Source organism: Leguminivora glycinivorella, chromosome 16, assembly GCF_023078275.1.
Source record: "Leguminivora glycinivorella isolate SPB_JAAS2020 chromosome 16, LegGlyc_1.1, whole genome shotgun sequence".
Taxonomy (NCBI): Eukaryota; Metazoa; Arthropoda; class Insecta; order Lepidoptera; family Tortricidae; genus Leguminivora; species Leguminivora glycinivorella.
Genome location: NC_062986.1, coordinates 11,367,721 through 11,390,822, shown reverse-complemented (window position 1 = coordinate 11,390,822; position 23,102 = coordinate 11,367,721). Strand labels below are relative to the sequence as shown.

Here is a 23,102-nt window from a genome sequence, read left to right as displayed (position 1 = left end):
ATAATTAAAAATACACAACAAATCTAACATTAATATATGTTTATTCCAAGAAGAAAAACTAAGCCTTTCGTAATGTACATAGGGATAATCATTATGTACAATTTAACAGCAATAATACTTATTATAATTAAATTCCACAAGTATGCCATGTTGATTTCAATGATTCATAATATATATATGGATATAAGTGGATATGTGGATTTTAAATAGGAAATTACTTTTTCAATTATAAAGATTACATGTGTTGTTTGAGACTATACAATAGAACATTTTGATTAAAACAAAATAACATTTCCACTTAGAATAATTACCATTCATATTCATTAGAAATTGTTATTATAACCAATGGTGGTAAGGATAATGCTGAAAATACATGGATGTTTCTGAATTGTAAAACATTTCAAAACAGGATTTTTACACCTCTATGTTTACAAGATTCAAATGCTCATTCTCAATAAATTATTAATGGAATGGAGTTGCTTTAGGAGCAGTTTTGCAACACATAGCTGTGTTTCTACAGCTCACTATTGGACTTAATGTCTATTACCAATGTAGACTATAGAAACAGCGATAACTACTTTCACACCAATATTGTATTTACACATGCTAACTGAGGAACGGTTGTTCATCCAGAATTGGTGTCCAGAGATCACCAGCGTGATTACATAGAGCAGAGCACTTAATCCAGCAATTGTAGGCATTCTGAAAATATATAGTTAGTTTTATTTGCCACCATATACAACCCTTTAAAATTTTAGTTATTCATACAAAATTTTGTTCATGTGGCCTCACTTGGGTGATCACATCCAGTCTCATCCATTAAATCAATTGTCACTTCTGTGAGAGAATAATATTCACATTCCATTTTAGTCACATGATTATAGTATAGTTACATTTCTTCAAGCATGTATAACTCAATGTAATGTTCACAAAATGTGTCACCCTGCCCATAATAACAAATCCTAAATAGGAACTATAACAGACGAACGTATATTAAAGCAACTACAGACAAATGAATTAGGATTACAGGGCTCACCTGATCATATCCCAGTTTCCACTTCTGTGATGAAAATGATCAATGCTACTATGAGCGCCCTCTTCAAAGGGGAAGGTCCTCTAGCAAAGCTACTGCTCTGATATAGTAGAAAAACGCCCATCAGAGTCTGAAACGTTCAAGATTTAGTTGAGATCACAGCCCGACAAGTTTATAAGGAAAACACATTAAACTTGAGTCCTTTACTGCCACCAACTGGATGATCCCCCACACACTCAATACAAGCCCACATAGGGACAGTTTAGGGCCGCAGATTGTGAAAGCCATTTTGCTCGTTTATTTAGAGATTTACGAACAAATATATGGGAACTATCGACCAATATCTGTCAGCTAGTGTCAAAAAAATAGATGTTCCCTCACATGATCTGAAATTGTTTTTGGTACACGGCAAATAGCATAGCCGTGTCTATGATTCCCCAAGCACGTTTTACATATGCGGAATTCAAGCACAATGCTTCAACCAAGCCGTTAAAAATTCTTTAACACTTGCGACCACAAACTACTAAGAAGATACTACGTATTGCTTACGACCACAAACTACTAAAGAAGATACTACGTATCTTACGACTTTGGCATTGAGCGTAAAAGAGATGTCATTACTATACTCTCTGTCAAACAAGTCTGTCAGTGAATAAGAACAAAGAAAACTATAGGTATCCTTTTCTCTAGCATCCTAAAGATGCTTATTCTTATAAGGATGGATATTCTTTGTTCTTATTTACAACAGACTGTTTGACAAGTTTATATCCATTGTAGCTCGTTGTAGCCAAATATCCAGATAGTAATCCGAAGATTGCGATAATTTTGCCATGACGTATGGAGAGGCATAGTGTAGTCATGGGTTAATAATACCTGAAACCGCTCAAAACCGTAAATCCGTAAAATATCACCAATAAATTGTACAAAAATTAATAATCTTGTTTTTACCCACGTTTTACCAAAAAAGATAGTTGAAATAGTACTAACAAAACTATAGTATGAATAAATTAACGCAAAACAACAATTATTTAAAAATACGCCTATACTTGTATTTTTTTTGATATGGAAACACTGTAAACATTTTGCGTGAATGAATGACACATATTCTTGACGGAATCTGAAACTCAAAATAAAATTTAATAATGGTGGATCGTTTGGGTACGTAATTTAATTTTCAAATCAAAATAATCCCATCTTACTATCGATGTAAAAAAGTGTGCACCAGTAACTTTTGGTTGTTATATCAAGTTTATTACTGTCATTGTATGCCCCCTCAGTTTGACGTCTAACTTTGATTTTTGTACAAATTACTGTACTTAGATTGTACTTATTTTTCAGTAAATAGTGAGGCAAATGCAAGAAGAATTGCTATGGTGGAGAACTGCTTCGGCAGTTCGGGACAGATGGAGCAATTCGAAGCATTAGGATTGGCTTGAAAACTATGTAAAACTTTCGAAGTTTGCTAATGCCTATCTACTCTACTCTTGTTATCAGACAACTAACTCAGTTAAGTCTGTGGCACAAAAGGCAAATTTGGTTCCAGGTTTTTTCATAAGAGTGTTACATATGTGCCATTTTTACTGAACATAATTTTTCTTGTGGAAGACCTACATTATAACCATGGCTGAAACACTTTACTGCTAATTTTCCAGCCATTGGCAGAACAGGGCAAAATTGCTTGTGGGAGAGGGTGTCTTAACCAAAATGTGCAGGAAGAAACCAAAAGCTCGTCAGTTCTTCCTCTTCAATGACATTCTGGTCTATGGAAACATTGTTATAAACAAGAAGAAATGCAACAAGCAACATGTCATTCCACTAGAAGAAGTGAAACTGGAAGCTTTAAAGGATGATGGACGTAAGTATTTGCGAATTCAATATTTGCTTAACAGTCTAGATGCAAACATGGTTTTGTTTATATACCTAAGCTATATGTTAACAAGCACTTACTTTTGTCAAAACTAAAGACATGTGCGATAGTTGTTACATTACTTCTCTTACCTAGTTAGATCTTGATTTTATATTCAGTTTTAGGGTTTACAAGCATCTACTGTGCCTTATGTATGCTAGCTGTTTGTATTTCATTATATTTTCTGACCTTTAGTACTTTTTATTTTTTTGTTTGTAGAAAAATGCATTCCCAAAACTATGGTCTGTGAGTAAATATTGAGTGGGCCATGAAACTACCATGAAATCCAAGCACCAACAGTTTTTTGGCCTTTTTAAGATGGCCAGAATAAGGTCTAAAGTTTACAGTTGGTGGGGCCTAGCTCAATTTGGGGATAACTTGAGTAAACATAAATACTATAGTAACACCTACAAACTAACACTCATCAAAATAAAAAGGGAGATTAACTAATAAATTTATAATAACCTAACCGCAAAATTAAAATTATAAAAAAACCCCGATCACAAGCGTAGTAGACCGATTTTCATGAAACATGGCTAAGAACACTCCCGACTAACTCAGCTTTCAGACAAAAAAAAGAAATCTAAATCTGTTCATCCGCTCGGGAGCTACGATGCCACAGACAGACACACACACACAGACAGACAGACAGACAGACAGACACGTCAAACTTATAACACCCCGTCGTTTAAGTCGGGGTTAAAAACTGGTCAAGCTTAATATGAACTCAAAGAGTTTTTTTTTTTTTTTTTTTTTTTTTTTTCTAGCCTGCGTTAGTGTCCCACTGCTGGGCAAAGGCCTCCCCTCTCTTCCTCCACCTCGACCCTATCACTTGCATTTCCCCACCAGTTGGGATAAAATTTTTCAGGTCGTCGCACCATCTCCTTTTTTGGTCTGCCTGTACCTCTACCTACACCGTCTATCGTAGTCCGTGGGTCCCATTCGGTAACCATTTTAGCCCACCTTTCAGGATGCATGCGGCAGACGTGTCCAGCCCAGTCCACTTAAGCTTAGCGGTCTTGGCACCTACATCTACTACTTCGAGTTCTGGAGCGCAGTTCCGTGTTTCTGATTAGATCAGTTCTGCGAACACCCAGTATACTGCGCTCCATCATTGATCCATCCAGTTATTTATTTATATATCTTTTATCTATCTAATAATTTTCATGGTGGTACTGAATCCTCATTATTAGTATAGCTTAGCAGCTGTCCCAAGCATACAAATACAAATATTTAATACAAGTTAGGAAGTATGAATCAGTGTGATGAATCATAGGTAATATAATTTTATTCTTATCAATGTAAATGTATGTAGGTATCATGTTGGTGCTACACTGATGCAATTGTATTATATGATTTTTTCACTAAATGTGGGGTTTCATGCCTGAAAGAAACCTTATTCTCCTTGTGAACCCTTCTTTAAGGAAAGTCCCAAAAAAAATGTTATTGTAATTAGATACATTTGGTTCTACATTTTTTTTATATTCATGTTACAATCTGTAACTGACTACTGTAAACAACTTATGAATAGAACTAGTGTAAATTGTGATAAATATACCTAGATATTTTTCCGGCATGAACATCAAAATGTAAGTGCTTGACAAAATAAAAACATAGACAATCCTTTTATCGATAAAATAGCCTAACATAAGGTTAATAATTACCCTTAATAATAACCTCTAAAATCTTGAAAAGTAAAGTAAGAACTTATGTAAACTATTAAAATATGGTTCGTTTTATTATTATTATTGTCCATTTCTTTTTAAACATGTGACATTTGTATAAAACATTAATGTTATATACACGTAAATTCAAACCTATATTCCCTTAACGGGTAGGCAGAGCACATGAAACTACTCAAGATCCAGTGCCACACGGCAATAATTAATGACATACTATAATGTAAATTATTGATGAACTAAATATCAGGAGGAAGTCACTAGTGTCACTTTGTTCGTGCTAGAAAAATATCTAGGTATAGTGATCAATGGCATATTTATGAATACCACTAACACATAAATAATATCAATTGTGTTTGATAATGATTTTTACATGTAATTACTTCCAAATCAAAATTATGTGCATGAATCACCTTCAGACTTAACTTAATTTGGCACTTAAATTATCCACAACAGTTCTATGGCTTCTATCAAGTAACCAGCTGATGCTTATATCACCTAACTATGTAATCATAAGAACCAAAATACATTGGTTTTTGCTCTAAAAGTACATGTTTTTAAATAAAGGAAAAAAGTGAAATGGGGTTCTAAAAGTGTGCTCCTCAGACCTTTGGGGTCAGTGAGATCTTTGATAAAGCCTAAGAACCCAACAATTCACTTACTTCACTCGAGAATATAACATCATGATAGCATGCTTGTCCATATCCATACTAATATTATAAATGGGAAAGTATGTGTGTCTGTTTGTTTGTCCGTCTTTCACGGCAAAACGGAGCGACGAATTGACGTGATTTTTTAAGTGGAGATAGTTGAAGGGGTGGAGAGTGACGGATACCCCCATTTGTCAGAATTTCATTTGCCATAATTTTATTTGCCACCCTATTCAACAATCATAATATTGTTTCTCATAACATTTTATACCATAATCATTGTTTACTATATTAATCAAGTGCCAGAAACTTTGTTTCCCATGAAGTCAGTTTCCATAATGTCATTTGTCAGAATCATCGAAATCAGTAATTACCACATTCCATACCATCATTTGTCATCCAATTTAGCGACCAGAAAAGTCAATTTCCATAATGTGATTTGGCAGAATCATCGAAATGCGTAATTATCACAGAGACGACACTAATAGAAGTACTAGTGAATGAATCTGCTATCAGAAAGTAGGTTAGGTTAGAACTGTGACCCCCTGGAATATAAAACTGCTATCAGAAAGTAGGTTAGGTTAGAACTGTGACCCCCTGAAAAATGAAACTGCTATCAGAAAGTAGGTTAGGTTAGAACTGTGACCCCCTGGAAAATGAAACTGCTTGAAAAGTAGGTTAGGTTAGAACTGTGACCCCTGGAAAATGAAACTGCTATCAGAAAGTAGGTTAGGTAATAATATGGGCAACAATTAATATGGCAATAATTGCTTATGGCGTTGGAATATTATATTAAACCATATTATTGCACTTAATAATATGGCTAACAAATAGTATGGCATTGTATGATTATGGAAGGTAATGTTCGGATAAACAACCAGTATGTCATACAATTTTTATGGTAAACAAATCATTCGGGCAAATGAAATTCAGGCAAGTTAGATTCGGGCATATGATTATTATGTTAAATGACTGTCGGGCAAACAATAGACAACCGGAGAGTGACATAGGCTATTACTTTTTGTCTCTTTCTAACGCGAGCGAAGCCGTGGGCAAAAGCTAGTATGGATAATAGTTTGATTGTAGGTACACATATATTGGATAAATATTATCAGATATATATTATTAACTACTACAAGCTGTGCTTAGTTTTTTGGCTAGGTTAATTCATGTAACATTGTCCCAGATATTTTATTTTCTAAATTGTCAGTTAACTTGATATCAAAATGGTACAAATTTACGGATGTGTACTTATTTCGGATAGGTATTAGTAGGAACGTGACCAAATAAACAAATAAACATATCAAGATCAATACTTACACTATCTTGTTGACCTTACACTTGACACCATCCAAAAGTGCAGCTTAATTTGGTCGTAACAAGGTGTTATTTACATTGGCACATTCTTTTTGTGTTAAGTCAACATCGTTAAAAAAAAGGGGAGTGAAGTGATAATGTATTTGGACTTGATATGATAAAATAACGTAGCTTAGTATTTTTATAATTCTATGGAAAGCCAAAATATGTCTTTATATGATTAAATTATTATGTGTACGCTTTAAACGATTTGTAATTTGTAACACATTCACTGCTGAGCTACGGCGGTATCGGTAGCGCTCCGTCGTATCTGATAACATGGATTTCCGGATTTCCCCGTATGTAGCAAAAATGGGTCGTAGAAGCAAACGAGAACGTGTCGTGATTAGCTAATCATAATCAGTAGTTAATTTTTTAAATGGGGGAAAAAAATGGGCAAAACCTTTCAAAATGAAAAGGATCACAATGTAATATGGTGATATCATTGAGCTGATCTGTTGATGGAAACAGGTGGAGGCCATGTATAAGAATAATTGCATGCAGAAAAAACGTAGATACTAGAATATTACATATCAGCAAAACCTTAAAACAAAACTGTAATTTCTGACAGAAAATTATTTTCGGTAGTCTTATTCCCACTATTTATTGTAATCTTTATAAATAACCATCACACAAATCGATAGTTTAACCACTCTTCTTATTTTCAGAATACCGCAACGGCTGGCTTATCCGCACGGCGTCCAAGTCGTTCGCGGTGTACGCGGCCACGGCTACCGAGAAGGAAGAATGGATGGCGCATATAGAGAAATGCATAGAGGACTTGCTCAGGAAAAGTAAGTCTAGTGTCCATTATATGTGACTTGATCCCTAACTCATCACCATGCTCTGGGATGGTCAAACAGCAATGTAACTATCAGACCCCTATCTCCACTCTGTCCACTTCTGAGTTATAAGAGAAAACCTAGACCTAAGGAACAACTGTTTAATCTAAAGCTTGTATTTGTAATTTTGTATCTGCACGGCAACATCCTATGGCCCATTTGTAATGGCCATGTGTTGTTGTGAGCAAATATACATGCTTGTAATTTACTTATGTTAAGCTTACAGTGTGCTGGTATTCCCAGTAACTAGCGCTAAATGCGCCTAGATAGTAATTATTGGGGAAAAACCCCAGAAGTTAACCAGTGGTGATTTAGGAATAACCCGTACCCAAGGGAGCAACTCACGTAATTATCTACCGAGATTAATCGTTAATTTGCCGAACATTGATAAAGATAACGTCACTCAGTATTCCCCAGTGAACTATCCCATTAATGAAACTATATCCCATTTTTGACGACCGGTCTGGCTCAGTTGGTAGTGACCCTGCCTGCTAAGCCGCGGACCTGGGTTCGAATCCCGGTAAGGGCATTTATTTGTGTGATGAGCTCAGATATTCGTTCCTGAGTCATGGTTGTTTTCTGTGTATATAAGTATGCATTTATCTATTTAAGTATGTATATCGTCGCTTAGCACCCATAGTACAAGCTTTGCTTAGTTTGGGGCTAAGTTGATCTGTGTAAGATGTCCCCAATATTTATTTATTATATTATTATTATTTAAACCCGAAAAAATACGTAATGTTTTAACGGTGACAGACATTTTGATAGGCAGTAAACAGTACCATAGAATTTTCCCAAAAGAGAGACCGCATTCCTAATGTATAATTATGTTCACAGGCGGAAAGCAGCCACCATCTGAGCACGCCGCAGTGTGGGTGCCCGACAATGAGGCCTCCATCTGCATGCACTGCAAGAAGACACAGTTCACTGTCCTCAACAGGAGAGTAAGTACACACATATATTAGCTATGTATGAACTTAATATTCATACAAGAACAACACTATTGTGTGCACTCGTGTGGGAATCCTACGCAAATGTGCAATTATTTTTAGCATATTTTGATTAATTTATATTCGACTTCTTACCTTATCATGTGCACGGGTAACAAACCTACTAAGGATGGAAAGGCTCAATGTATGTACGTCGAACTGTCTCGCTTTGATACTGTCATGGCATCCAATTCCTACACTATTATGATAACCGCGCTATTAAACAAAACTATCCGCTTGATGGCACGCTGCTATAATCGTGCGCGTCTTGGACTGTCGAAGAACTGAAATATGTTCGAGTCTGAAGACGAAATTAATGAGGAATCGAGGGAACTCACAAATGTATTGTTAAAACTGTAGGCCTAGCACATGATGGCCGCGAGTATGTCGCCGCGAGATAGATGACACGTCTTCTTCTAACTGTATTAATGACATAAGGACGGGTAGTCTATCTCTCGGTGACATACTCTCTATTGTTAGGTATCGTAAAGTCAAGGACTTACATTGAAATCGACATTTGATTGCGATCAACTAGCATTCATGTTTTTGTGTTACAGCATCATTGTCGCAAATGCGGCTCTGTGGTGTGCGGGCCGTGCTCGTCCAAGCGGTTCGTACTTCGCGGTCAGAGCGAGAAGCCGCTCCGCGTATGCCTGCAGTGCTACGACGAGCTGACTAGGGAACGGGCCCGTCCCAACCAGCCTAACCAGCCTGCTAACACGCCCGGTAAGTTCTGTATTATTAACAAAACAAAAGAATGACATGATCAAGAGCAGAGCCCGTTTGAACTGGCGTCAGAGAGCGTGAATCTCTCCTACTCCGCCAGTACGCCCGTTATACTGTGCTAAGAGTCTGCCTCTCTTCTGACCTCTTATTTTTATTTGGTTGTATGTTGCCTGCCTATATCTTCTAAATTCGTACGTGGCTGACAGGATGGCAACACATGGTTCGAAGTACCCTCTGATCTGTTTCTCTGAATCTGAATTGTTTCTGAACTGACGTTAACATTCCAGTGAAGCCGTCGACGGACAACGCCGGTTCGGGCGGCGACTCGTCGGCCGACGACGACAGCGACGACGACGACGACCGCACCGAGGAGAAGCACGACGAGGTAAGCACGTACTCACATCGTTTATCAAGCTATGTCCGTCAGTTGCACAGAACTAAGGGTCGGTTGCATCAAACCGTCTCAGTGTCACTTTCGGGCCATAAATCTATGTCAAAAGTGACACTTAACGTTATCTAAACTCAGTTCAACCTTACTTGTCCAATCATGTAAACAAACACTGCTGGAAAACATTATCTCACTTTTCTCTGGAATTGCACATTAACCATCACTAAAAATGTTATTATACACTTAAATAAACTCGCAAAGTATTGAAATCAATCAAAAAACCACCGAAAAATATCATTTCTAAAACGATTTTCATCAATAATTGTAATTATGAACGGATGACATCAAAAACTCCTGACATTACGAACTCTAAATTGTCTATGAGCCGTAATGTTGGGATGACAACTTATCGTTATGAACGATCGATATTAACGTTTAAGTTTGTGTAGCTTGGAAAAAATGTGTGGATATTAATTACAATAATTTATCAGATTTATTAACCGACTTCTTTACGTTTTATTTCCTACCTCTTTACAATAAATATGTTACTATCAGTATATTTTTTGTTGTATTAATGTTAATGTTAGGTACTTTAAAATGAATACTGTACTAGCCTTTTCCATAGAATTGTTGCAAATGTGACGAAACCTAAATAAATTTTGGTTTTTACATAGATATTGTGTGACGTAAAATTGAAAATCCTCTGATGACGTTAGCAGAGTTAATTTACAAGTTATCGTTAATACATCATTTTATCGACATTTCCAATCACTAGTAATTGTCTTTGATCATATTTGACGTTTCGTTTGTTTACATGATAGGACAAGTAAAGATGAACCGACTGTACAAAGTATAATCGAAAGCTACAAGATATTTTTTGTGGCGCCATCTACGTGTGGTGTAGTGTATGCGCGTTCTTAGGCGGTCGCATTTTGATGTGTGGGATGGTATGATCTTCTTATATTTAGGGCCAGGTGCATCAACCACATTTGACAGACACATCATCGTCACGCAGCATTCGTATATGGAACTTCCCATACAATAAAATTTAACGAACGCTTCAACTGAGACAGACGGTTTGGTGCAACCGACCCTTAATCTATGATATTGTCTATACGGCTTAACCGTGTGTGCCCGAGACATTGCTTTCCGCAGTATCAGCTTCTGAACCCTAACTGAATCAATGCTATGATATAAACCCCCTTATTCATAAACGTACTCTAAAGTTATCAAGCCGATAAAGTCCGTTTGTCCTTTTCTATCACACCAATACGTCGGAAAGGGACAAACGAACTTTATCGGCTTGATAACTTTAGAGTACGTTTATGAATGAGGGTGTAAGACTATAAGAGTTATTATTTTTTAATCAGTCCACGCTTAGGTACTCTTCAAAGAATAGGCTACTTGACCCTTTTTTAAAGTCTCTTATATGAGTAGGTACTGTCCAATTAACCGAAATAAAATATTACCATATTTTATTATGACTTAAAAACATCAAAAAATATTTTAAAGTATACTTTTACGTAATCTATATTTGTACTATATATTATCTGTGAATCAGGTTATTCTATTCGAAAACAACATCTTCTGACTTTCAAGTATGAAGGCATAAAGTTCAATATATCAGTGATTGTTTTGACATGCAGTATGGTTCGAATTCGATGACGTCACTACATCGCTGACAGCGTTTTCGGTGGCCAAATTAATAAAAAATTGCACACGTTTTTAATCGAAAATACGTAGTCATCATACACTTTTAATACCCAAAATCTAAAAATATTGTTTTTCTACTTGTCGACTTTAATCTGTCAATTAGGACACCACAGACTAAACTATAAGTGCTAACTTTTCAGTGTTGGATACTCTATGGCAGTTCCGACTCAATTATAATAAGCTCATTATAGTTAACTTTAGTTAACTGTAATAATTTCAAAAATAGAACTTCATACAATTTCTATACTAATTTGCGATACTTGGCAAATTTTCCTGCATCAAAAACACATTTTTTTTTATCTGTCGCGTTATCGGCCTATCAGAGACGGTTATTACAAACAATTGGTTGCTAGGTAATTCGATTTTGATACAACGGTGAACGACTCTATTAACATTAATTTTAACTTGCATGAATGATGATATTTCCGTCCATTGATGATAAAGATGATGACTCGTAGAAAAAGTATTGTGTACAATAGTGATATACTCAGCAAGCTTCGTGGCCTAAACATGGTACTCGACTGAAAAGCTTTGTATTATATCACGATTGTATAAAATACTATTTTTTTATGTCAAATACTAACTACAGAACACATAATTTATTGTGCCAAATTCAATATGAGTCCAGTAGCCTATACTTAATAGTACTTAAGGGGTCTTGTACTGTACTTAAATAATTGTCTGAATATTGAATGCTGACTGCCATATAAGTAGTATTTGTATATGTGTGTATATGTATGTGTGTGATATTTTCAGCTTTATATGTAAAATTAACCCTTCTTTATTTTATTATTTTATTTATAAAGACTTTGAATACCAATGATTGTTTATTTCTAGGGTTTTACAAGTTATAACGGTGTCAAAAATGGATTTGGCAGTAAAGTCACAACAGTATAGTACAAATTCAGATTGAGTAAGTGAAGCTCATTCATGCTTCGGCACTTTGGTGATTTGAGTTTATTTGTGTTTTGTTTTCGTTGGTTTTTTAAAAAGCTCTTTTTTAGAAAACTAGACATTTCAACAATTCTGGAGCTATTTATTTCGATTTTTTAAGGTTTCATTTGTAAATAATTTCGTTTGTATTGTGTTACTACTCATCAATTGTTGCAGTTTTGCTTTGAGTCTTGATTGAATCGTGTTGAGTAAGGACGATAAGCACAAAAAACGTTGTTTCTATCTCTGTCGCACATGCAGTTTAAATTCGATATATATGCGAGTGTGATAGTGATAGAAAAGGTCAATGTACTGAATTATTTGTGCTTAGCACTCTTACTTTAGATTGTTTAACGTCCTGCAAGTCTTATCATACGTCACATGTTTACTTACTTCCATCTTTTAGCTATCCACTTTTCCATATTTTGCTCTCACTTATTTTTTTATAATATTCATTACATACTTTCATGGCAACTTCTATATGAAATTCGCTTCGTTTTGCGCAAAAACTACTCTGCATCTCCTTTCTTTCTATTCCGAAGAGAAAATGCAGAGTGATTGGGCAATTTTGGCGAAGTCTCCACCATTATTTCATTTTATTATGTAATCGTGCATAGCATTAGATATACTGTACATCATTTTACATACCGATCCATACCATACCTTTCTGAGGCCGTCGATATTACATTAGTAAAATCTTACTACAATTACAAAAGAAAATGTTGTTCTTTAGCAAATTAAAATTAATATGCCTATATTGACCGCCCCATTATACACCCGATGTCTGTATTTTACTAACCTCTGCGCCCTCTGTGGCTATTTTTAATAGATATATTAGATACAGATTTCTTTATATGAGGAAACATTCATTATTAGGTTAATTTTATACCGTAACCTTTGTTGGCTATGACCGACTGGTGTGCTCAAAGACATGTACCCATGGCAAGTTACAATACAGTATATATTATACTACCTTTGGAATGCACCCACTTTACATTGATTGTCATGTTTCAGCCAAAATTCTATGGTGATGGTGATAAGACTGAAGAGACCAACAACCATTCGTCCAAGGATTCCGCCAAGTGAGCAGATGTTAGAAATAGCTCCGAACTTGACTTACCAGAACTTTTAACCCTTTTACCAACAAAGACGTCAACAAATGCCTGTGGCTACGGTCCAATCGTCACTTCAAATGATCGCCGTTCTTTATAAAAACCATCTTGATTTTATTATAAAAGTTTTGGTAAGATAAATAGTAAATAATCCATTTAGTAGCGTCCGAAGTCCTTATTATTTAAGAATGCTGGTTTCTTTATAGGGCGCCTAAAATAGGATTATTTAACCTTCAGGAGCAAAAGTAAAATATTTACATGTCTTATGAATAGGATTCAGCGAAAGCTGTGTTCTTTTATTTATTTATTTTAACTGGTGGAATTAATTGATGGAATTAATCCATATCATTTTTGTAACCACATTTGTTAATTTTATTATTTTCTTATACTGTTAGATGTGTACAAAATTTGATAAAGACTGCACGTTATGTGTGCGCTCAGAATTCCTTAGATAAATTGAATTAACACGTTCACTGTCCCACATTGAATTGTTAACCCGTTTGTAATACTAGCCGTTACCGTTACGTGGTGACATTGGGCAGTGAACATGTTAAATGATGTCACAGCATTGAGTAGTAATAACATTGTTATAGTACTAAAAACAATAAATTCATACCTAATGAATATTTGGAAGTTTAGTTCATGTATTTTTTCTATTTTCTAAATACATGTTTTGATCTTATTTATATTCATTAGTACAACTTCTAATTACACCTATAAATTCCAGTATTTTTTTTTATTACTATCTGTTTTATAATATTTGCGAGTAATTGTTCGGCCGACGCAAACGGCCGACAGCCGTAGGACAAAGTTCACGTCAATTAATAAAATCACTCCTGTCTGTAGGTCGGTCGTTGAAAGTTTGCATTAAAAGGTACTACTTATCTAAGTGTTTTTGACTATTTCGACTTTAAACTCAGACTAGGTAAAACGATGAAACATTTTAAATTTAAAGCAATGTACAGTCAACCAATTGGAACCCTAGGCCACTGTAGAACTATGCCATAGTGACGTTATAAATCAGATTGTAGGAAATCTCTTACCGCTTGTCATTTTGACATGGTTGTAGTGGCGTAGGGTTCCAATTGGTTGACTATTATGTAGTTAGACAATTTGAACTTACCTTACTTCTTTCTGACTGAAAACTTTTCCATAAGACAAGGTCCAAATAAATTTCTTAAATACTTCAAATATTTTGTACTTTAATAAACTTATAGTAACTTTTTTATTTAATGAGAATGTAAATATTTGGAATTACTTGTATCGGTTTTGCTTCCAGCTTTAAATCGCTCAAACGAACCGAGACGGCAGGTTTTATTTAATTCTAATTTATTTAACAAACAATACCTTAAATGTGGTACTAACAGAAGTTAACAATATCCTTAGGTTAAGTCATAATGATATGTCAATCATATTTAATATTCTACATGAGTTAGCATATTTTATTATAAACTTTATTATAGTTTATATTTTGCTATTTTTATTGTTAATTATTGCGGATTGGTTTAAGAATTAGAGTGGTATTGGAGATTTAATAGGTATGATATTTACAGGGTTTAAATGTTACGCAGTTTCTAACTTTATTAAATTTTGGATATTATACTGGTTTGCTGCTATTAGAATAATTGGTTCAAAATTTAATTTGGCTGTTTTTAAATCAATCCGTACATTGTAAAGTAATTATCTAGAATCGTATGTATATCAGTTTTTTTTTAGAAATTAAGAGGTGTATTGAGTAGCGTAATTTGTTTCTTTCAGAAACTCGATATGAATAGTTTATTTGCAAAACAATAAAATATTAAATTGTGGCCTATGTAACGTGGCCTAAGTGTTAGCTGTTTTCGTTTCGCGAAATATTGTTAAGCAAAATTATTTTAAGATATTGTTTAATTTTCAGTTGACAAATATACAATAATATTTTTATAACGTTATTGTTATTTTATCACATTGAACCTAACCTACAATACAACTAGGGAACAAATCAAATTATTTTATTGAATATTTATATCTGGCGGGCGTGTGCTCTAGTGGTAAAGACGTTAGCCGCGAAAGCTGAAAACCCGGGTTCGATTCCCGGCTCGGCCACCAGTGGGCCTTGTATGATATCTATTTCAATTTCTAACCTACAATATTATCCTTTTATGGACTGTTCAAAAATAGGTGGGGAGAAACCTCGGATAGAGGAGTAACCTAAAGAAAGGAAAAACTAAAAAAATGACTTGAAATGCGACTAGGATCTTCTTATCAAATACAGACAGGTTACAAGAATAAAACACAAGAATGATATTCTGCAAATATTATTATTATCAACATAACAAAGAAAATAAATTGACTTCTTTATATGCCCAGCATACTTTCTATTCAAGCTGTCTAAGATTAACAAGTCACATTGCATATCTTCACTATCTCTGTTTATCTATACTCTATCTTATCTCTATAGTCATTGCCTTATCCACCAAAAACAATATCATTTTACAACATAATCAATCAACAAATTTAACATAATTTTCATAAGTTTTCTCCACTTCTGATTAATTTGCCTCCCTCAATAATCACATTTCTATACTAATAGCTTTTCGAAGAGTCATGCTTCCTTAAACCTAGGTATTATTTTTATTTCATTAGAAGCCTTATATAGCTTCGAAATAAATGTCAAAATGTTTTAGGAGAGTACCCTTATTCCTTATTTATATGTATATTTGTTTCGAGAACTTATCTATTCAATGCATGACTGACACTACGCGACGTTCAATATTTCTCAGCGAGATATGATTAATAATAACAAAAAAACTTGCCGTCGTGAATGCCGTGTAGCATATTAAGAGGGAAGCTACATAAATCTCCAAAAACATAATAGGGTAACAGCGAAAGTCCCAAATCTGAATTTTATGGCGTCGGGATTAGAACCATAATTCAGGGTGTATATTGGCATAAGAAAATAGAGAATACTCTACCGAGCTTTTCGAAACAAACATTGTAATCACAATTTTAACTGATCATATATATCGGCTGGATATATAGAAACTTTTCGAAATCCAGTGAACTCATTCACTAACTAGTATTGACGGCCAGTTCAAACCACTGTCTCAACGCGTCGCCTAGAACATTAGGCAAAGCTGATATGTCCCGAAGTATGAGGTAGAAGGGGAACAGGAACGTATCCAGATACTGCACGAAGCCGGTTAGTGTATTGGTCGCTGGGTCGAGAAGTGGTCGGCGGATATCCATTATAGAGTCCTGAAAAAAAGGGTCGTTTATGATTGTGGAAATTATGAACTTTCTAGACCAGCTCCTAATGATCTGTTAAAATACGGTAGTACAGATTTAGTGCGAAAAGATTTGCCATCGTATTGTTACGGAAACGTACGAACGTATCATGCTATTTCAGTCAGTCTTAGTACAAGATTTACTGACTGACAAATACAAATGTTTCGGGAAAAATACGAAAGAAACCCTTTTCGCACCACATCTGTATTTTATGTTATGATATATGCAAAAATAGGGTGGAAATTGCCAATATTGGCTATGTTTTAGTTGCTCTGTGCTACGACACAGCAGCCCAGGCAGGCAATTATGGTCGCGCGATAAATGATAAAACATCAGGCCGACCCTATCGCAATATTTGTAAGTGCGATAGGGATGGCCCGATGTTTTATCATTTATCGCGCGACCATGATTGCCCTGCAGTTGTCTAGAGCCACAAGTCTTAATTTCACAAGTAGTTTTTTCTTCAATTTTAAAATTGATAGTTACCTTATTATCCGGATTGTCAATGATAACGTAGACCAAGAATATGCCCTGCTGCCTCGCCCTCCGCACAGCCTGCAGCACTCTCGCCTCCCCCTCCGAGAATATGCCTCTCCCGTCACTCACTACCACCAGTAGCTTCGCGTTCGGGGCGTCACTTCTCACGCTTTGCTCTTCAAACATAACTGTACAGAAGTCTAGCAGTTGAGCGATCTTGGTCTTCGTCTGTTCGAAGCGGAGTTGCTCAAGGATCTTGGAGCCGGAGTGTTCGGAAAACTGTTCGGTGAATGGATGGAGTAAGTTCGGTTTCTCGCCGAAGCTTAGCACTGCGAGGTCGCCGGATTCGAGAAGGTTTAGAGCCTGGAAATAAAAAATTCGTAAGTAAAAGTATGTCATCCTCCTTGCGTTATCCCGGCATATGCCACGGCGCATGGGAGCCTGGGGTCCGCTTTGACAATTAATCCCAAGATTTGGCGTAGGCAGTTTTTACGAAAGCGACTACCATCTGACCTTCCAACCCGAAGGGTAAACTAGACCTTATTGGGATTAGTCCGGTTTCCTCACGATGTTTTCCTTCACTGAAAAGCGACTGACAAATATCAAATGACATTTCGCACATAAATTCCGAAAACCTCATTGGTGCGAGCCGGGCTTCGAACCCGCGACCTCCGGAACGAAAGTCGCACGTACTTACTGCTAGGCTACCAGCGCTTCTCGTAAGTAAAAGTATGTAATTATGTATGTTTGTTTAATGTTAGGGCACAGAGCATTCATAGAGATGTCACTTTTAAACTGCGCAAGTACGCGCCCCTGCTATGCGCCATAGAACTCGAGTCATCCACGACTATAATGACCTTGTGCTCTCTCCTTGGCTTCTTGCAGGTGTACTGCGCTGCAGCCAGATGCAGAAGTGGGAGGCTATTTACGGGTTGACGCAAATAGGACTTGAGATAATCATGCTACTAACCTGTGCCTCAACCTCTCAAACCTGCGGCGTAGCCAAACGCGGTCCTTACTAAAGTGTGAACGTGACCTTGAGGTAATTATACTACTAACCTGTGAAATCAACGCCAAGCTTTCGAATGCGAGCTCCTTGCTCCTATTAGCCGCCATAGAACTCGAGTCGTCCATAGCTATAGCGATCTTGTACTCGCGTCTTGCGGGTTTGGTGCGGCGTAGCCAGATGTGGTCTTTGCTGAAGTGAGAACTTAATATGTAACGACGCGACCTTGAGGTAAATGCTACTAACCTGTGAAACTAGCGCCAAGATCTCAAAAGCAAGCTCTTTTCTCCTATTATCCGCCATAGAACTCGAGTAGTCCATAGCTATAGCCACCTTGTACTCGCGTCTAGCGGGTTTTGTGCGGCGTAGCCAGATGCGGTCTTTGCTGGAGTAAAAACTTATGTAACGACGCGACCTTGAGGTAAATGCTACTAACCTGTGAAACTAGCGCCAAGCTCTCAAAAGCAAGCTCTTTGCTCCTATTATCCGCCATAGAACTCGAGTCGTCCACAGCTATAGCGATCTTGTACTCGCGTCTTGCGGGTTTGGTGCGGCGTAGCCAGATGCGGTCCTTGCGGAAGTGTGACGCGATGTAGGGGATGACGCGACGCATGTTGATGGCGCGGCCCGTTCGGAAGTCACCTGAAGAGGGAAAAGATGATGGGTGTTTGTGGAAGAACACTGGAATGTTAATTACTCTTACTTCTGACTTTCTACTTTGATAATATGTACAATACCTGGGCGACCGAGCTTCGCTCGGTACCATTTCTATTAGATCACGTCTTTAGATTTAAAAAAATCTCTAAAAAAAAAATATTTCTGGCCGGGATTCGAAACCCTGACACATGCGATGTGCTTGCGAACATTAGACCGACCTCTTACGACTGAGCTACGACTACTAACGACCATATTTTGCATTTACTAACGCAAAAGAAAAACGCATGAAAACTCAAAAATTCGCGTATTTCGGGATCTAAGGCTAAGCTAGATCGATTTTACACCCCCGAAAACCCCCACATAACAAATTTCAGCGAAATCGTTAGAGCGGTTTCGAGATCGTCGGTATATATTAATAAAGAAATACACAAGAATTCCTCGTTTAAAGGTATATAATAGTATATTATATAACGGTAACGTTATGAAGGCTATAAAAGTTGAGTACCGCGGTTAGGCCACGAAGGCTTGCCGAGTGGCCTAAGTAAGGTACGAGACTTTTATAGCCTTCATAATGTTACGATTGTATACTATACTTTTTCTACGACAGCCACATACATACCTATTCGAGAATAATAAAATGGGTTAGTTACTTCATGTAATGAATGGGAATATTTGTGTGGATCGTCGTAGCATTGAGTATTCTGTCCACAATGTTGATGGCGAGAACTTGTTGCACAATTCTTCAAAATATGCCAACAACGCCGTTTCAGAGAAAGTTGAAACATTTTTTTGCAATTTCCATGTCAAAACAAACATAACATTTTTGGTACGCTTTATATGACTTTTCATGTAACAAATTGTCAGTCACTTTGAGCGCCCATAGCCTTGATTTCTTCGGAAGTGCATTTTTCACCAGAATCACTCATAATTACTTATGTTTTTGCACAATAACGTCGAATTAAAACAAACTACACACCACCGAAATAGTTCAAATAGTTTCGTGATAAGTTTACAAATGTCAAACATACCATAGACAAGAGAAATAGAAAATAAGCCGGTTTTCAATTACGAAAAATGTGGTTGCGTTCAAGAATATTTAAATGTCGAATGTAAAATTATTGGATAAACTTATGATTTTTACCTTTGTTTTGCAATATCTAATATGTAAAACGCATTTAAGTTTATTTTTTTCATCTTGATTTAAATTATGAACCTAAATATTATATTATTTATTAAAAGTTACTTATTACTGTAAATGAAAACATACCTGATAAATGGAAGTTGTGCTTTTAAAAAAAAATTAACAGAACTCCTATATTCATATGATTACTGCTAGCAGTAATCCTATGAACCTATAGACAAATAGACTTTCTCATCGTTACTCAAATGAACTTAATTTGGATACCGCTGACAATAATCTAATTGACAGATTTAAGTGCTGGAGTAGAAAAAGGTATAAATGATATTAGAGGCACGCACGCAATTTTTCGCGCCCGCTCCGCCAGCATATTTGCTAAACTATAAACCAGTCGATGTCATATTACATACCAGCCCTCCTAGATCTCGCAGTAGGCTCAAGCACAAGTCGCAGCCGCTCACACAAGCGACTAGCCGCTCCGGCGCTCCGCCGCCACAGCGATCGCCACGCGTTCTCCGCGCCCGCTCCGCTTGTCCTCCCGCTGGTTAGCCAAGAGCGGATACTCATGTATTCTTCGAGAGACATATCGTCGGTGTGTTGAGTTACATCTTCTAGCCTACAATTGGAAATAATGATAGTTAACAACAGGTACGTAAGAGTTAGGCCTTATTAATACTTTGCAAACGATCTCATGGTTAGTTGATATCAAAGAGGATCGAGTATTAAAGAGAGTTAGTGTCAAAGTAAAATGTGTAATCACAGTGCATAGACTGCCATCTCTCGACACAAGCTTAAAACTTTTGAACCTCAGTTTTGACAATTTGGCCCATATTCTTAGCTTGATATGTGTTAAAATGTCAAAAATTAATATTAGCGCCATCTAGCCGAGCGTCCCCCAAAGGTGTATCGCCATCTAGGTCAAGGTCACCGTACCTTTTTCTGTATGGTTTTGAGGTACGTTTTTTTCTTAGACTTTATCTGTCGGAGTTACATATCGTCACGTCGTTTAAAAAAATCTCGTATCTCACGCTGTTCCTCAAAGTTAAAACGCAGTAAGTCTACATGCATTCCATACATACTTACTACAATTTTCGTTTCATTGACAGACGAAGATACAAGTTTTTTAAAAGTAGTGACGATATGTCTTTGGTTGCTATCGAACATTAAATCTTTTTTCCAACCATTCATAATGCAGCGTAATCTAAGACACCTTGAGAGAATCTTTGAAATGTAGTTATATGAGCAGTTATATATATGCCAAACCGATGAGCTATTGGCGACAGAAACGAAGCCTTGAAATATGAAACGCTCGCTCTCTCTTTTATTTACACGGGAGTGACTATCTTTTGTTCGTTTCTTTGCTTTTTGGTGGGACCAGTGCCTGAGGAGGGTTGAATGCCAACAGAGATGGATCCGTTTTTCCTTTGAGAAGGACTTGAATCAGGGCAGGTGGTTCCATGCTAATATCATCGTCAGGTTCATTTTACAAGCTTTTATTCAATTTGCCTTGTTAGTTTGGGTCAAAACGTAGAAGCTAAATTTGACCCACTTCCCAAGTAAATCTCGTGACAATGCAACATTATGGTATCATGAACCTGATCTGATGATGAAGCAGAAAGGTGGTCATAGGAACTCTGTTATGAAACGTCGTATCTCATCGAGTAAGGGGTTTTTAGAAACATCTCGGAGAGCAGTAGATGGCTGTTGAAAGAAAGGTACAGTCGGCGATAAAAGCATGAGCCATAAATTAAATTTTTGCAAAAAACTTATTTCTTCTTGCCTTATTTATCTTTTTCTTTGCTCTTTCAAGCCAGTGGCGGGACGCCACTGTAAAGTGACAAGCGCTGGTGGCCTAGCGGTAAGAGCGTGCGACTTTCGATCCGGAGGTCGCGGGTTCGAACCTGGCTCGTACCAATAAGTTTTTCTGAACTTATGTGCGAAACGTCGTTTGATATTTGCCAGTCGCTTTTCGGTGAAGGAAAACATCAGGAAACCGGACTAATTCCAATAAGGCCTAGTTACCCTTAGGGTTGGAAGGTCAGATGGCAGTCGCTTTCGTAAAAACTAGTGCCTACGCCAAATCTTGGGATTAGTTGTCAAAGCGGACCCCAGGTTCCCATGAGCCGTGGCAAATGCCGGGATAACTCAAGGAGGATGATGATGATGACTGTAAAGTGATAACCTACCTAGTGTGGTAAGTAGTATCCAGTCCTCTCGGCACAGTGGTGGTGACCACTCCCTCCCCCTCCACTTCGATGCCAGTCTCGCCGGTAGGGTCATCACCTCCGTCTTTCTTATTTCCTGACTTGTCTTTTTCTTTATCGGTGCCTTTCACTTTTTCGGACTTGATTTCTTCAGACTTTTCCACCTAAAGATAAAAAAAATGACTTTAAGTTCTTGCTTTGCAATGCTGATACTTACTTGGCCCTATGATACTTATAATTGTGTGATACAAACTTTACTAATAAACTAACCAACAAAATTAACATTTTGAAAAAACCCCCAACATAGTGGAGTGGTTTTCATGACACATGGTTAAGAACACTCCCGACTAAATGCGTTTTCATATTATCCGATCCGATATCGAATGTAGGACCGATATCCTATACATTGACGACGCCATGTTTGATTTTTGCCTTTGAAATCCTTCCGACATCCGATATCGGATCGGATAATGTGAAAACGCATTAACGAAGCTACAATTGTGTCCCAGTCGACATTTGCCCCACTGTACCATACTGTATAATTTTGTTTTACCTCCAAATCATCATCATCGACGTCCATAGCGACTTCTTCATCGTCTTTCATAGTTTCTGCGTCTTCGTCCTCTTGTTGCAGTGTCGGTTGCTGATCTGCCTGCTCTTTTGTAGCAGCATCTACCACCTGTGAAATATTATATTCAGTAGCAAGACACGTTTGCAAACAAGAACAGGCACCAAAGAGGATAGAGTATTAAAGAGAGTTACTGTCAAAGTAAAATGTGTAATCACAGTGCATAGACTGCCATCTCTCGAAACAAACTTAGAACTTTTGAACCTCAGTTTTGACAATTTGGCCCATATTCTTAACTTGATATGTTTTAAAATGACAAATATTAATATTAGCGCCATCTAGCCGAGCGTACCCCAAAGGTGTATCGCCAGCTAGCTCACCGTACCTTTTTCTGTATGGTTTTGGGGTACGTTTTTTTCTTAGACTTTATCTGTCTATACGAAGTTATATAGGTCTTT

The 23,102-nt window shown here is 36.9% G+C and overlaps 2 protein-coding genes across 2 annotated transcripts in view; one reads left to right on the top strand and one right to left on the bottom strand.

The window, feature by feature from the left end:
- Nucleotides 1–2,099: 2,099 nt before the first annotated feature.
- LOC125234823 (pleckstrin homology domain-containing family F member 2-like) lies at nucleotides 2,100–15,258 on the top strand. Its single transcript, XM_048141229.1, is given in 9 exon segments — nucleotides 2,100–2,191; nucleotides 2,372–2,432; nucleotides 2,682–2,709; nucleotides 2,711–2,888; nucleotides 7,293–7,418; nucleotides 8,304–8,410; nucleotides 9,013–9,181; nucleotides 9,469–9,566; nucleotides 13,230–15,258. Coding segments are annotated over 9 exon segments (855 nt in total). The 5' UTR covers nucleotides 2,100–2,175; the 3' UTR covers nucleotides 13,302–15,258.
- Nucleotides 15,259–15,608: 350 nt separating this feature from the next.
- The window catches only part of LOC125234822 (midasin-like), a 45,824-nt gene continuing 38,330 nt past the window's right edge, over nucleotides 15,609–23,102 (bottom strand). The window contains 6 exon segments of the mRNA XM_048141228.1: nucleotides 15,609–16,564; nucleotides 17,081–17,434; nucleotides 18,514–18,719; nucleotides 20,283–20,488; nucleotides 22,059–22,240; nucleotides 22,630–22,755. Of these exon segments, the coding sequence (XP_047997185.1) occupies nucleotides 16,379–16,564; nucleotides 17,081–17,434; nucleotides 18,514–18,719; nucleotides 20,283–20,488; nucleotides 22,059–22,240; nucleotides 22,630–22,755 (1,260 nt within the window). The 3' untranslated portion in view covers nucleotides 15,609–16,378.